Here is a 14,537-nt window from a genome sequence, read left to right on the forward strand (position 1 = left end):
GGCGTCCAGCGTCCAGCTCTGGCGTGAGAGGAGCGAGGGCCTCGGCCATTCCTATTGGTTCGCATAAGCACGTGACCTCTCCCGCGGCCGTCTCACTGGCGGCAATGTCTGCCGTGATTTCAGAGAGCCGGACGAGTTTCCGTATTCGCGATGCCGATTATTTTCCACGCGTCTACTACGCAATTTGGCATAAATCTTATGGTATATAGTACGGTATGGTATGATTTTAAATTTACTTATCAACTTATCTTATGGTATCTTCGACTGGCGGTACCAATGCTCTAAGCCAGAGCGCTCCGAGCTGGAGGAAGAAAGAAGATGGAAGCAAGAAACAACTGCCGAAGCTGTTGTCAGAGCGTTCCGTTTTGACCAGTCGAAGATTCGAAGATAGCGCTCTAGAGCGATCGGTGCTGCCAGTCGAAGAAGCCATTAGAATGTATAGGTGTACATGGATCCAAATAGTTGTCTTTCGCATTTGTCATGGACAACTTGGAGCGAGGTACGAGGGATCGGAACCGAAACTGAACCCGAACCGAAAACCGGAAAAAAAACGTTATTTTCTGACGAACCCGAACCGAACCGAACCTGAACGATTTTTTTGCTTGTCCTGAGCCGAACCAGAACTGAACCGAAAACAATTGATACGGTTACCGGTTCGCGAATCGGTTCAGAGGTAAAATTAATTGTACTACTGACCGACCTTTTTTTTGCTCACCTGAACGGTTATCTCACACCTTTCTCTTACAATCGTGTACGGTGAGCGTAAGCTTGCTTGCATGTAGCAAAATTACTGCTCGTGGACCGGTTAAACCGATGCCGAAAAAAGTAACTGTTCCAATCCCTGTAAATGCCCCGACCGCTGACAGATTTTTTTTTGTCTGTGTATGTGCGAGGGGTGGGGGTTCTCCCTGAGCCGAACCCGAACTGAACCGATATACCTGAACCGGTTCAAGCTGATAATTTCGGTTCAGCGGAGCTAAACCCGAACCGAACCACTATGCCTGAACCCGAACCCGAACCGGACCGAAAAAAATACCGGTTCCGATCCCTGGGTACGACAGCTCCCTTAAAGTTTTTCAATCGAATCTACCCGCCCACCAGTGTGGCATCCGACCGCGGCCGCAACGTGGACGTTATAGCCGTTCTATTCGATTGCCGGGATGTCGGCAACTTTGCACCGCCGCCTAACGCCTTCCCAATGAAACTTCCGCGAAAACTTCGCGATGAAACTGCTCAAGCTCCACCGAACGCATTTCCACCCTTTGGTAATGTCGCTGCGTGTCACAAAGTGAAACGAGAGTGTCAGCAATTAACCACTCGAGCTGGGCTGTCATTGAGCTGTTAACGCGTCGTGATGGCAATTTATGCGCTTTCAGCATATCACATCCGATGACATCCGTATCGGATGGTTGCTGCTGCTAATAACGCCTCACAAATGGCGCGGTCTTGTTTACCAAATCCGCTCGTATATAGCAGTTCTATGCATATTAGTTCAATCCTAATTACCCTACTTGTTCTGTGAAATGGTTGCTGCATGATTAATTACCCTTTGGAAGCTAATGATCCAACAGCAACACGGTAGAAATGTGGCAGCCACCGTTTCCTCATTAGGCCCGTTGTTCGGCACTGGTAGAAACAGCTGTCTTTGTGTGTCTGTGCAAGTCTCCTCATTCATCGTCATTTCATGTATTTGTTGTCATTTGGCTTTCTGTTGTAACTTTGTCAAATACTGAAAGGCACAGATAAGATCGCGTTTCTGCACGGAAACGGACGTTGTTTTTTGTTACTTGTTGCTACAGGCAGTAGCAGCTAAGTGTATGGGGCGACACACATGGGACAATCGCGATATGAATGTTCCGTCGCGTTGCCTTCGGCTGGGCGACCCGCAATAAACACCAGTTGTTGTTTAACACTGCCTCCGTGTATAGTCCATCCTTGTGCCTTGTTGCGTTCTTCAAACATACAAGTTACTGCGTTTGAAGAAGCTGTGCAACCACTGCATCGAATGAAAGCTGTACGCTTAAGCACACAGAGTATTAAAGTATAAAATCTGTCCTATCAAAAGTTGAAAATACCCTCCCACCAAAAAAAGAAAACAAAGGAGAGGAAGAAATTCCGCACGCGCTTTATTACTCACGCATTTTGTACGCAGGAATTTGGTTGGAACAGAGAATTTATAATACGGCCGCCACGAAACCATGCAAAAGAGAAAATAAAATCCGGGCACCTCTAATGCCAAATGGTACTATGTAGAAATATCGTTCAGGCATATGCCGTTGTATCGTAATGAGGATGTTACCAAACTCCTCCCTGCCAGCCTGCAAGGTACAGTTGAGGCTTACTGGTTACTCAGGACAGGCATGACCCAAAACGTATTTGAGTGCTAAAAGAAATCGCCAGTTTCCGTAAAAATTCTCCACACGGACAACGATCAGTGTCCTCAGACGAGTCCTTTTGAGAGGCTTGCTTATTCGAGCAACTAGGCTGGCGTCTTAGTATAAACACGTACCTGAAGCTTCAACGAGGGAAAAGAAGCCAGGGATGCTGCCTGTCGCGTGCCACAAAGCACGAGTGCCGAAGGCCCCGCCCGTGTTCCCTGGCGCGTCAACCGCGGGCAAGCTAGCGGGTCATGGCGACCAGCGATCCGCCAGCGCAGCCACCCGAGACGCCACTAGCGCGGCAGCTGCCAGCCTCGTCTGCCGTACATCAAGACGCCCAGAACAGAAGAACATGGACTTTGGATAAGATCTACACCGGGATTGGCATTGTCACCGTAGCCAGTATCTTGGCGTTCGCCGTCGTCGTTTTCAAGACTAGCGAAGCGCACATGATTCCTCTCGGCGCCTATCGCTCCGTAGTTGGAGGTAGACGCGAAGACACCAACTACAGTGCATCAGCGAATTTAACTTCCTACAGAACGCCACCCGCAAGAAATACGTCAGCTCTGCGACGAGGACTGGAGAGGTAGCGCGGTTGCACCAGCGTGTGGTGCTTTGTATCATCGTAGAACGTAAAATAACATTGTGTTTGTAGAGATGGGTTACCTGTGGGCCGTGAATCGTGCAACTTGCGTCATACAGTTGAGAGCAGTGGAAATGGCTCCTCTTCTGTGGTGAAAAAAGTATCTGTGGCCCTCCGTGTGAGTTCAATAAACGGCTGTGTACACTCGTGCACTCTCGCACGCGGGTGCTGTTCTGTTGTAGCTGGGAATCCAGCACGCACGTACCGTCAGATTGCAGTTACAGTTACGTCGAAATATAAAGCCAGACGTGTTCTCTCACAAAGTTCATTCTTCATTCACGCACAAATGGAGTCTTGCTCGGTTAGATGACATTTTCAAAATCGGTTGGTGTCTTACACGATGGATCATGTTTGTATCAAACACAACGCTTATAAACCATTCTTTCGGTCTTATCGGCATCTTGCTTGCCACTGTCGACTTGTGGGGACTATACGCACGATGTAAGTTATAGCAGAGGAAAGGCTATATTGGCGCGTCATTTTTTAGCTTAACCGTGAATTTTTTCGAAAGCGCACAATATCCCACACACATACACAAGAAAAGCTGGGATTCCCAGGGGTGAAAAACAGAAGATAAGAACAGGAAAGTTCCAATGTCGGATGCGTTATCTTGCTTTCCAGGCCGCCTAGACCATCGAGCAACGCTATGCCACCAACAGCTAAAAAAAACAAAAAAAAGAAAAAGAAAGAAAGAAAGAAAAGGGATATGTCTATGCGGTGGAGCCTCGGCGTGTCACGGAAGCTCCATTTTGCTTCTCCCTTCCTCTGGGCCGTTCATCTCACTGCGAGTCTTTACCTCAGGCAATAAGGTTTGACCGGACTGAGGCAAAACTTGGGCAGCAATAAATTCCATTAGACGAGGAGCAGCAAGTATTACATCGCACCGTAACTTTGCAGTTGGAGCCTTGACTGTGCAGACTCAATATATTTCTGTCCAACCCGTACTAAGAGCAAATCCACTACGCCTCGAATGCCTGCGGTATATTGGGCGGTTGTTCGGTCGAAAGTTATACCTTACGGGATGCCTTCTCCCGTCAGGCTCTCCATTTTGAACGCCCATAAAGTGTCATGCTCGCGGGCACTTTGGTTGTTTGGGCAAATTTGAGGGGTGTTTGCTCAGTGCGATAGTGATGTGGAAAAAATTTAGAACTCGTCTCGCCTTCGGGATAGTGCAAGATATGGTTAACGTGCGTTTCACCCCGCGACTAACGGTAACAGGACGCGATATAAATGGACAAATACGGGTGCGTATGAGCACATCGTATAAATTTTATGGTGTGCTTTTCCAACCGAGAGTACCGACACGATGTTATTTCGGCGCATTATATACACTACGAAACCGCACAGTTCACATGTACAGGGTGGGTGCAGATAAGGTAGCCCCACATTTATGCACGTATGGCGTTCCCTGCTTACCGCATGAACTTCCGGTGACGCGGGATGACGCATTTATCCGATGAAAACGGCCAAAAAAATTGTAGTAACCAAGCTTCACGTCACGAAAAAGTTATTCATGCAAACGTTACTCTCCGTGCACTCTCAGTTGCTCTCCGATTTTCCTATGCAGAAGTCAATATGGCGGTCACGGCACAGTTGAGTCTAGCTACCGCTCGGCGTACCAGATCTCGCTTTGTTCCTGCGTGGGTGGCACCCCCAGCGGTAGGGCGATGCAACTGTGCTACACAGCCATGTCCCATTGGAAATACACGGTGCGCAGTTCGCTTTGCTAACGATTTTATTACGCGAAGTTTGGTTACGACGATTTTTTTTTCTAGATTTGCACAATATAAATGCATAAATGCGCAGTCGTGCGCCGCCGGAAGTTCGTACGGTATGCAGGCAAAGCGCTATGTGCGAAAATGTGGGGCCACTTTATCTGCACCCACCCTGCACTTTACCGTTCCTTGCAATAATGTGATTATCGGAATCGTCACACGTTTCGATAAAATCGTAGCAGTGCAAGACGACGGGGTCTGATTCGCCTCAAACTTTGCGGACTCACAATTATGTGAATGAAGTTGTATAATGTCTTGCGTACGCTATTTTCGTGTAGTAACGGAAATATCAATCAAAATCTTGACTCATGCATTTGAACGGCCTATATCCACTCAGAAGCCGCGCATGTCTTGTTTTCAGAGAAGCTGGTATCATCTATTCTCTATTTTATCTATTATTAATATCATTGCCTATTTACACGATGACATATGACATGTCTCTACCGCAAAATTTTTTTTTTTTTTACATTGTACTTTTGTGAGTAACTATTAAGCCTCACGGTTCTTGTCTGGAAGTGGATAGGAGCTTTGCTTGAAAGTTTGCAATTTTAACTATGTTGGCACATGTCCGAAAATACAGAAATAATGTTTCGCCAGTCATGAGCATTTTTTTCTTCTTGTATTGACATCAAAGTGGAAGACCGACCACATGGCGTGGCTCCCTAAAACGTCCGACACAGACGTCTAACACAATTTGAATATGAGGAAGGTAGCATCTCCTTGAGTCTGAACAGTTGGGGACGAAAAAAAAAAAGCAAGAAAGAAAAAGTCTTGAACACAGAAACATGACAGTACAGGGCCGGCAGTTTGTGTCGATCGCTTACTGTCTTTTCCTCGTCCCCAACTCCTCAGACGTTACGTTCATTAGTCGCTTGTATGTGCACGTTATATTATTGTTAGCGCGAAATGTCGGTATTTTTTCAGATTGTGACAAACGTTCAGAAAAATACTTGGCGTATGTCTTGGACATTTTCTTGGCAACTGGCGAAAAGAAGGAACCTTGTAGGCAGTAGCTTATCCAGAATCACGAGCACGAGGGTGTTGAAAAAATTGGGGGGTGGGGTGGGGAGTGGAGTCGTCATTACAGTTACGTCATAACAGCTCAACGTATCCTTACCGACATGTCATTACGTGTGAAATAGCAAGGGCTCCCCCTGTAGGGGGCTGCGCAGGTAAAAAGTTAGGGGGTGTCGCCTAACATTTCGGGGGGGGGGGGGGTGCCTGGATAAATCGCTGCTTGTGAGTTACGTAACTTCGCAAGATAATACCGCAGTATTAAACAAGGAGGTGATTTCTCCGTCACAGATGAATTATGATATGATGGGAAATGATTAGGATTGATGATAACGTGTCTGAAATCTCAAACGAGTCAAACCGAATGAACTGATCATGGCACTTACCTGGGACATCGAACAAGGCAAAACTTCCCTCGCAACTCTGGGTGCTTTGACAGTGGTACCTGCCTGCATGTGTGACTTACCTTCTTTACAACGTAACCTTGAAACTGTAACATGTTATACGTACAGGGGATAGGTACATGTGTATGCGGAAGGTAGACCGGATAGTTGGTGAATAACTGTATAACGCTGTCCCTAGCTATGGCGAGGACCCATATGTCATATCCCACGGGGAAAAAAAAACTTAGCAAACCTGTTTTAGATAATCGGTTAATTTGCGTAATTATCTAATTATTTGGAGGGCTTAGGGTCACAAAGAGTTAAACGACGAACTGGAAAAAATTGTACTAGTCAACGAGGCATATACCGGGTGTCTCAGTTAAATCCCCGAGCTAAGTAATTCGCGAACGGGTGCACCAGTCGAATAACTTTCTTTTTTTACAAGTATCTGTCCGACACCACCTACAAGCCGCGCATCGTGTGAATGAGTGCGAGGGGCTCATTATTTAAATAAAAATTCAAATGAGTTTTGTGAAAAACATGACTTCTAAAGCAGGGCACCGTCGGCATTAAAATGGATACTACACCTTTCGGGACCTTCGGTGGCCACCGAAGCGGTTCATTTGTTCCAGTAACTAATTGGTTTCGGTTTACAAATTTTTGTAGCTAGTCGCGGTGAAGCTCAAAACGACGCCCTTCCACCCCCTTATCCACCAATGAATTACGTGTTCTTGAGCTTACTTCGCTATGGGGAGTGCTGGAGAAACAATGGAAAGCATGTGATTAACACCCCTGTCACACGGCAAATTGAATGTCATTCCCAGCGAATGATATTCGCACTGAATGACATTCGTTTCGTGTCACACGGTGAAATCAAATGGCAATACATGCGAATGATATTCGCCCAGCGAATGTGTTCGGGGAACTCATTCGCTTTTCCCTCTCGCACCGACAACGTACCATCGCTGTAGAGTGGTATCAAAAACAACAACGATAAACCGTTCTAACAAATGAAAGACGAATGAAAAGTTATACTCCAATATTTTATCACGAATTTGACAACTTTCGACGCGAAGGAAGGAAGGCTCAACACTGTTTTTCGGAGAACGACCCTCGTTCCCAGTCGCCACGTTGCCAAGTGCGGTGCAGATAGGCCCAGTCAGACGGCATGCTCGAAGGACTTCGGGGAATTTTCATTTGCAAAAAATGACCACTGACAGCCGTGTCAGACGGCAGCTCAAAGGACCTTTCTAAGAAATGACCATCAACGCGAAAGGAGGCCCCCAACGACATTTGAGGAGCAGAAAGGAGCAATCTCGACAACAGTGTTATGCCATTGTACCCACGCTACCTTCGCAGCTGAATGTAGGAAAACCTATAAAATGCGGATAATGGAGTGAAACTGTGTAAACGTATTTAGATCCTATTTAGAGAAGTGCATCTTGATTTGTGGCGCAAAGACCAACTTCAAATTTCCACAGCAGACAGGAAAACCGAAACCGAAAAAGGGAGCCGGTGAGGGCAGTCAGTTGAGGAGCACTCATTTCCTGCCTGTCTGGCAGGCGCCCCCGAACAAAGGTCATTTGAGAGGCCGAAGGCCATTTCTCGCAATTGACATTTGAAATGCTGTCTGACTCTTTGCTTGTAGTACTTAGCCAATTAGGTGTCTTTGAAAAGGCAACGATTCTGCGAAATAATTTAATGTTTCGCTAGTTTCGACCAAAAAAACAAATGAAAATATAACTAATGTACCTGTATAATACTTCTGGTGTTAGGCCCCGGTGTCTTAATTATCGACACTGACATCATTTGCGAATGACATTCTGTTTCTTCGTGTAGCTCGATGTAAGACAAATGAATGACATTCGGAGCGATTGTCATTCACTGGGAATGGCATTCGGTTTGCCGTGTGACAGGAGTATAACTGTGTTTTGCCCGTGCGATCACAACAGTGAAAGGGCGCATATCAGTCAGATAAGCCGGGCGGGGACTTGCGTAGCCTGTCCGACGCTGTTACTTTTTCTTCAGCACTCCCCGTTGCGAAGTAAGCTCAAGAACACGTAGTTCATTGGTGGATAAGGGAGTGGTAGAGCGTCCTTTTGCGCTTTACCGCTAGAAGCCGCGACAAAAATATGTAAACCGAAACCAATTAATTACTGCAACAAATGACCCGCTTCGGTGGCAGATTTTTCTCTAAAAGGTGTCCACTGAAGGTCCCAAAAGGAGTAGTACCCATTTTAATGCCGACGGCGCCCTGCTTTAGAAGTTATGTTTTTCGCAAAGCTCATTTGAATTTTTATTTAAATAATGAGCGCCTCCCACACATTCACACGGTGCGCAGCCTGTAGGTGGTATCGGACAGATACTTGTAAAAAAGTTCTTCGATTGGTGCCCCTGTTCGCGAATTATTTAGCCCGGGGATTTAACTGACACATCCTGTATATACTAACATTGACATAGAGGAAGACCATATTAAAATTACACTCTGATACTGAGTCGGTCTTCCAATATTAGAACTTGCTACAGAGACCAAGCCTTAGCATCATACACTCTATAAAGAATGAATTTCACCACATAGCACGCTCCTAGCCAACCATTACCCCGAGTGACATCGTTCTTTCCCCTGATTTGCTGAAAACAGGGTGCGTACGTCATTTTTGTGGCATGATGCCGTTCACAATTGCCGCAAAAATGGTGTACGCCCTCTGTTTTAATCAAATCAGGGGAGAGAACGTTGTCATTCGGGGTGACGGCTGGCTAGGAGCGTGCTATGCGGTTGAAGCTCTGTTTTTGGAGTGTAGCTAACCTAGATTGATAGATGAGTGATAACGCCAATCCTGCAAACTAGTCAATTTTTCGGAACGTGAATCTGTTATCTGGTAATCAGCGACATTTCTATTTTACTTACTGCAAACACCCAAACAATTTCAATATCCACTGACTTTTAACGCCTAATGCATCGCACCGATGTCATTCATCTTGTTTTTCTGTGTCCCACTCCAGCAACAGCTTTCTAGGCTAGTAGCGATTTAGCACATTTAATATGATAATGGGAGTTAGCAAAGGATATTAATTATACAGACGTCTAAAAAAAACAAAATGATTCATTGCAGCATTTGGGATAAGAAAACGTTAAAAAAATTGAGCATGCATCTACGCAGACTAATCAATGTGGACTAAACTGATTAGGCATGTGCGAATAATTATTTCAAAACCGAAGCGAATATGAGGCAAATAGATACATAGCGAAACGAAATACCAAGCGAACAAATACGTAACCGAGTCGAATACGAAGCGAATAGTTGTATAACCGGACCGGACACATGTACGAACGACATCTGTACAGCATGTATATACGTGATACATTCATACGGATCGAAATATGAAGTAGCGGCGCTCACTTTGTTTTATGCTGTAACTTGTGCCGTTTTCGGCATTGCGTGTGCAGCTTCAGAACCATTCGAATACATTCGGTATCGAAAAATATCGATTCGATTCGAAATTCGAATACAAAATTCCCTATTCGATTCGGAAATCGAATCAAATATAGAATTATTCGCTTCGGTATTCGTACTTGCATCGTTTGACATGTCAGGGAACCGATTTTTTTTTTGTGTTTTTTTTTTGTGTGTGTGTGGGGGGGGGGGGTGAAGCTACCTACACCGAGTTCTATACAAGCTGTCTACTCATATTTCTAAAGCTTATTAATAAATCTTTTCAATTATTTTGGCACAGTGACCTCTTTTTTGGCCATGGCGGGGTCTGGCATGTGGACAGTTATACCAGCGTCTGGATACAATGAGGAAATTAGCCAAGCGCAGGACAGCAAACAACAGACTCACAAAAACACAAAGCCTCGAACGCCTAAGAACATTGAAAGCTCGAAATAACGCAGTTGTCAAGAAAGCCAGACAGCGGCGGGACTCAATCATCAATAGGGATTCAGCCTTTCAAGAACAGAATAATTGTTCTTCATTTTTCGTACCCACTCGGTCCATTTCCCTTGAGAGATCTTAAAGGAGTAAGGAAGCGACATTTACCATGGCTCGAAACCCTGTTTCATTCATCAAGCAGTCTATCAGTATCCGCCATGCACAATATTTTCGCTGTGCGGTGTATTGTAACTGCGCAATGAAATTAACAAAAACACCCGGGAAAAGCAGCCATTGGCCCGGTCCGATGTCTTCGTGTGACGTCAGCAGGCCTGCGTGGTGCCAACACCACCTATAGATAGAGAAGGCCTACTTAATGCCTCATCTCGCTCCTTCACACGTAGACATATGAAGTCAGCCAATCTACAGGGCCGGCGAGAGGGTGGGGGGTAGCCGGGGATGGAGGTCTGGGGCCCGGGCCCCTTCAAGGGCCCGCACGACCCAAGGCCCGACGGTTGCTAGCACCAGGAGACGTGAGGAGGGGGGCCCGGGCAGGACCCATCTGGAGTCGTCCCCGGGACCCGTTCTCACCGGTGATGGTGCTAATGAAAGTGCTCACCGTTGTCGGCCTTACACTGTTAAAACGAGCTTTTGCCAGTAAAAGTAAAAGGTATAGGATAACCTCTAACTAGGGTAACCGAGCACTGACACGGCATTGCACAACGTCGCGTAATACCTGGATGTGTTTGGCTGTCAAGATCGAAAGCATGCCGAAAATACTCCGAAATTAATTCTCAAATCTGCTCTTTCTCTGCGCTGTGTACGCGGTAATGTTTGAGCACAGAGGTTTATGAAATAGGGTGTGACTATTTCGTCTCGCGGCAGAAACCTGAAAGTATTCCGCTGACACAGTGCACACAGAACCGTCATAAGCATTACCTGTTTACGAGTAACAGTTTGTTTACGGGTTACACCGAACGCATTGTGATCGTGTAACTCCTGCGGGTGATCATAACGCTGCCTATAACCTCTGGCCACCAGAGAGTTTCGTCTAAGCTCGTTACCAATTATGTAACCTCTACAGCAGGAGTTATCCGTTCTCAGAGGTAAGGTGAGAAGTGACCGTTTTAAGAGTGTACCTTTTATTTTTAGAGGTAAAAACGCATATAAATTTTTTACCTCTATTAGAAGTGATCGTTTTAAGAGTGTACAGAGGTGGGCAACGTCACGACTATGCGGTCTGGGGGAACGTGCGTCCTGGGCCGACTTCTCAGGGAACTGTACCAACATATGTCTGACAGCGTCTGAGGAAAACCCAGGAAGCACCCGAGACGGAGCCGGCACCGCCGGCTCTGTTCCTTTGCAGGAGCATTATTTGTTGCATCATGCCGCAACCAAAATAGAGAGAGAGAGCAAAAAAAAAAAAAACAACAAAACAAACAAACAAGAAATATGGAGGGGCATTCACTGCTCCTTTAAATGAGATCAGCACGTTAATGCGCTTTTGTAATGCATTTGCTCATCTTCCAAGATGTATTCTCCGCACAGAATCTACATTAGGAAATATTGGAACTGCCACATGGCCTCAAGGTACACTGATTGTGCTGGACGTTTTTAAGGGCGTTGGAAAGACAACGGCATCATACAAATTAACTGTTCGATATTTCCATATTTTCAAATGAAATTCATTAGCAATAGACAAACATCGGTACACATCCGGTACTTACTTATTGATGATGTCAGATGATGCAATGTGATTCATTTTAATGCCATTGCCTGGTATACACTGAACCACATAGTCAAACTGAGAATAGATGTAGTAACCAGAACTTCACCTGCTACGTGTCGAGCTTGTACATAAACATTTCATAGTCCTGTATAATAATTGAAGTAAACCAACTGTACCATTTCCACGTTGCCGTGAAAGTACATGATATTGCACAGGTTTAGTTTCATGTCAGTGAGGGAAGACGTCTATGCATTTAACTTTTGGACGCTCTCTCTTTCTTGGGTCTCACTTGGGTTCTTCACAAAGTGCGCATTTCGTTAGGTATCATCCTGAACAGATGAGAACGCTATGCACTATGTGCTGAAGCCTTGAACTCGTTGAGCCGACCCATGGGCGACACTGGCGACGGGCGAATGCTAAGTGAGTCGAGCTCTTCAGACATACACTGGTCACTTAAATTCAACCCATGCGATTGTCGTTCGTCGACAGAGCCTTTGAGGCTTCGAAGAGTGTAAGTGACACTTTTGGAGCCTGTCCAGTTTCCGTGAGCGTCGTATGGGCTGGAGCCGCCGTCTCGATGCTTTGACCACTGGCATCGCAGGATGGCCCGAAAGGCCCGCTTGTACTCTCGACTCGTGGATGCATATATGAACGGATTGAGGCAAGAGTTCATGTAGCCTGTCCAAAAACAGAAGTCGAACAGGAGAGGAGGAATAGTGCAACTTTTACACAGGGTGCCTGCGTAAAAAGAAACATGCATTTACCATTGCAAGATGACAATGTTTGGTTGTCGTGCATGCATTTTCAAAGTTGACCTGCAGCAGCCAGACACGTCTTTCCGAACCGAACGTGTCTTTAACATTTCTATCTGTGGCTGGCTACTTTGTTAGAATTGTGAGAGTTACGTCATGCAGGGAAGGGCAGACGGGAGTAGTGTTAATATATATAAGTAATTAATATGATGCGCGTATACATTGCTGTTTTAGACGCCAATCACCTTCCCTATTCTCCAGTCATCTCCTTGACATCAGTGACATTTTACTACCCCGCCATTTGAAGAATCACCTACGAGGACACCGACGAAACGGTGATGAGCTGAAGGAAGGTGCTGAACATTATTTTCCGGGGTGCGACAAAACTTTTTTTTTTTTAGAAACCAGGGAACTTGCCAACAGATGCGTTGAGTGCATTGATGGCCATGGTAACCGCATTGAAAAATAGAGGTGCGTCCTTGTTCCCATAATTGTTAGTCCTGTGTTAGGGTTAGAACTTACTCCCCTTAACTTAACTCCCCATTTTGCATGCCATGACTTACTTAATGGCAAGATGAAGAAGAATGGAAACCAGCACATAATGAACACGCCCACGACTATTCCCAAAGTTTTGGCTGCCTTCTTTTGCCTCTTGAATTTGGCCAGTCGACCTTGTATGCCTACGGTGGAGAGTTTCTGGCCTTTGTCCGTACCGTTCACATCACACTGCGAACCCGAGAAAGCCCTATTCGTCCTCGTGTGCACACGCAGAGTTAGCTGTTCCGCATCACCGGATGGCTTGATAATTTTTACGCCGGTTTCCAGAAACTTGGTCTGCCGCGCCGCAGCTTTGTAGATGCGATAATAGAGCACCAATATGATGAACGTTGGAATGTAGAAAGAGAACGCCACCGAAAACACCACGTAACCAGTCTGTTTCGTGACTTCGCATACGTAGGGAACTGACGGCGGCGGTTCTCGCCAGCCAAACAGCGGGCCCACGGATATCACCACAGACAGCAGCCACACTAAAATGCAGGCTAAGACGGCGCGCTTGTGGGTCACTATGGTGGAGTAAGTTAGAGGCCGTGTGACACCAATGTACCTGTCGACACTGATGACGCACAGACTATTGATAGACGCGGTGCAGCACAAAACATCCGTGGCAGCCCAAATGTTACAGAAGATCTGACCAAAGAACCACTGCTTGTCTAACAATTCCAAGGTGGCAGAAAAGGGGAGAACGCTAGCGCCCAACAAGAGATCTGCCAGGGCAAGGTTGATGATGAAGCAGTTTGTTGTGGTACGTAAGTTTGAGTTGAGTAACACAGCCATGAGGACCATCACATTTCCGGTTATGGTGAGTAAAATGAGGAAAAGCAACAGTCCACCCTTGAGAATAACTGTGGTCAAGTCAACGTCCGCAGTGGAGCGGTACGATGTGACGTTCAAGTCTTCAGCGAAGTAGGAAGAATAGTTTTCCAGAAAGGCGATAGAAACCAGGAGTGATTCTGACACGTTCGATGATCTCGTAATACTTTCCATGTCCGTATCACTTCGTGTACCGGCTTTCTTAACGGTAGCGGTGTCATTCAGATGTGCGGCGATGCAAGTTCAGCGTATCAAAGGGATTTGTGCCTCGTCTCTGATACTGCCAGTGTTCATTTCTGCGTTCCATTCGAGCAGGTAATGAGATGTGGTTCGTGGTAGAGAGGAACGCCGGAGCTTGTCGCATTCGTTCTTCTATTGCTGCAACGTACCGGCTTCGTCTCGAGGTCGATATAACCTGGAAGGAGGAAAGTATGCAAGTAAGTAACGACAGATGGAAAGGGTGAGGCTGGTAGCCACCTAATTCTCTCAACCCCCCCTCCCCCCCTCTGTCGATAAGACAATGAATGCACTGTGTGAAAGCTATGCAAATATAGGACCTATAAAGAAGAGACCGAACCCTGTGGGTTCTTGCTACATTGTGAAACACCGCAGGTCATCGT

The 14,537-nt window shown here is 46.1% G+C and overlaps 1 protein-coding gene across 1 annotated transcript; it reads right to left on the bottom strand.

Annotated features, from left to right (window-relative positions):
• Positions 1-11,807: 11,807 nt before the first annotated feature.
• On the bottom strand, positions 11,808-14,326 carry LOC135397222 (alpha-1A adrenergic receptor-like). The gene is made up of 2 exons (XM_064628657.1): positions 13,110-14,326; positions 11,808-12,532 (listed from the first exon to the last, which is right to left on the bottom strand). The coding sequence occupies exons 1-2, from the start codon at positions 14,089-14,091 to the stop codon at positions 12,141-12,143; spliced, it is 1,374 nt and encodes a 457-aa protein (XP_064484727.1). The 5' UTR covers positions 14,092-14,326; the 3' UTR covers positions 11,808-12,140.
• Between the last annotated feature and the right edge of the window lie 211 nt (positions 14,327-14,537).

Source organism: Ornithodoros turicata, chromosome 1, assembly GCF_037126465.1.
Source record: "Ornithodoros turicata isolate Travis chromosome 1, ASM3712646v1, whole genome shotgun sequence".
NCBI classification, from domain to species: domain Eukaryota; kingdom Metazoa; phylum Arthropoda; class Arachnida; order Ixodida; family Argasidae; genus Ornithodoros; species Ornithodoros turicata.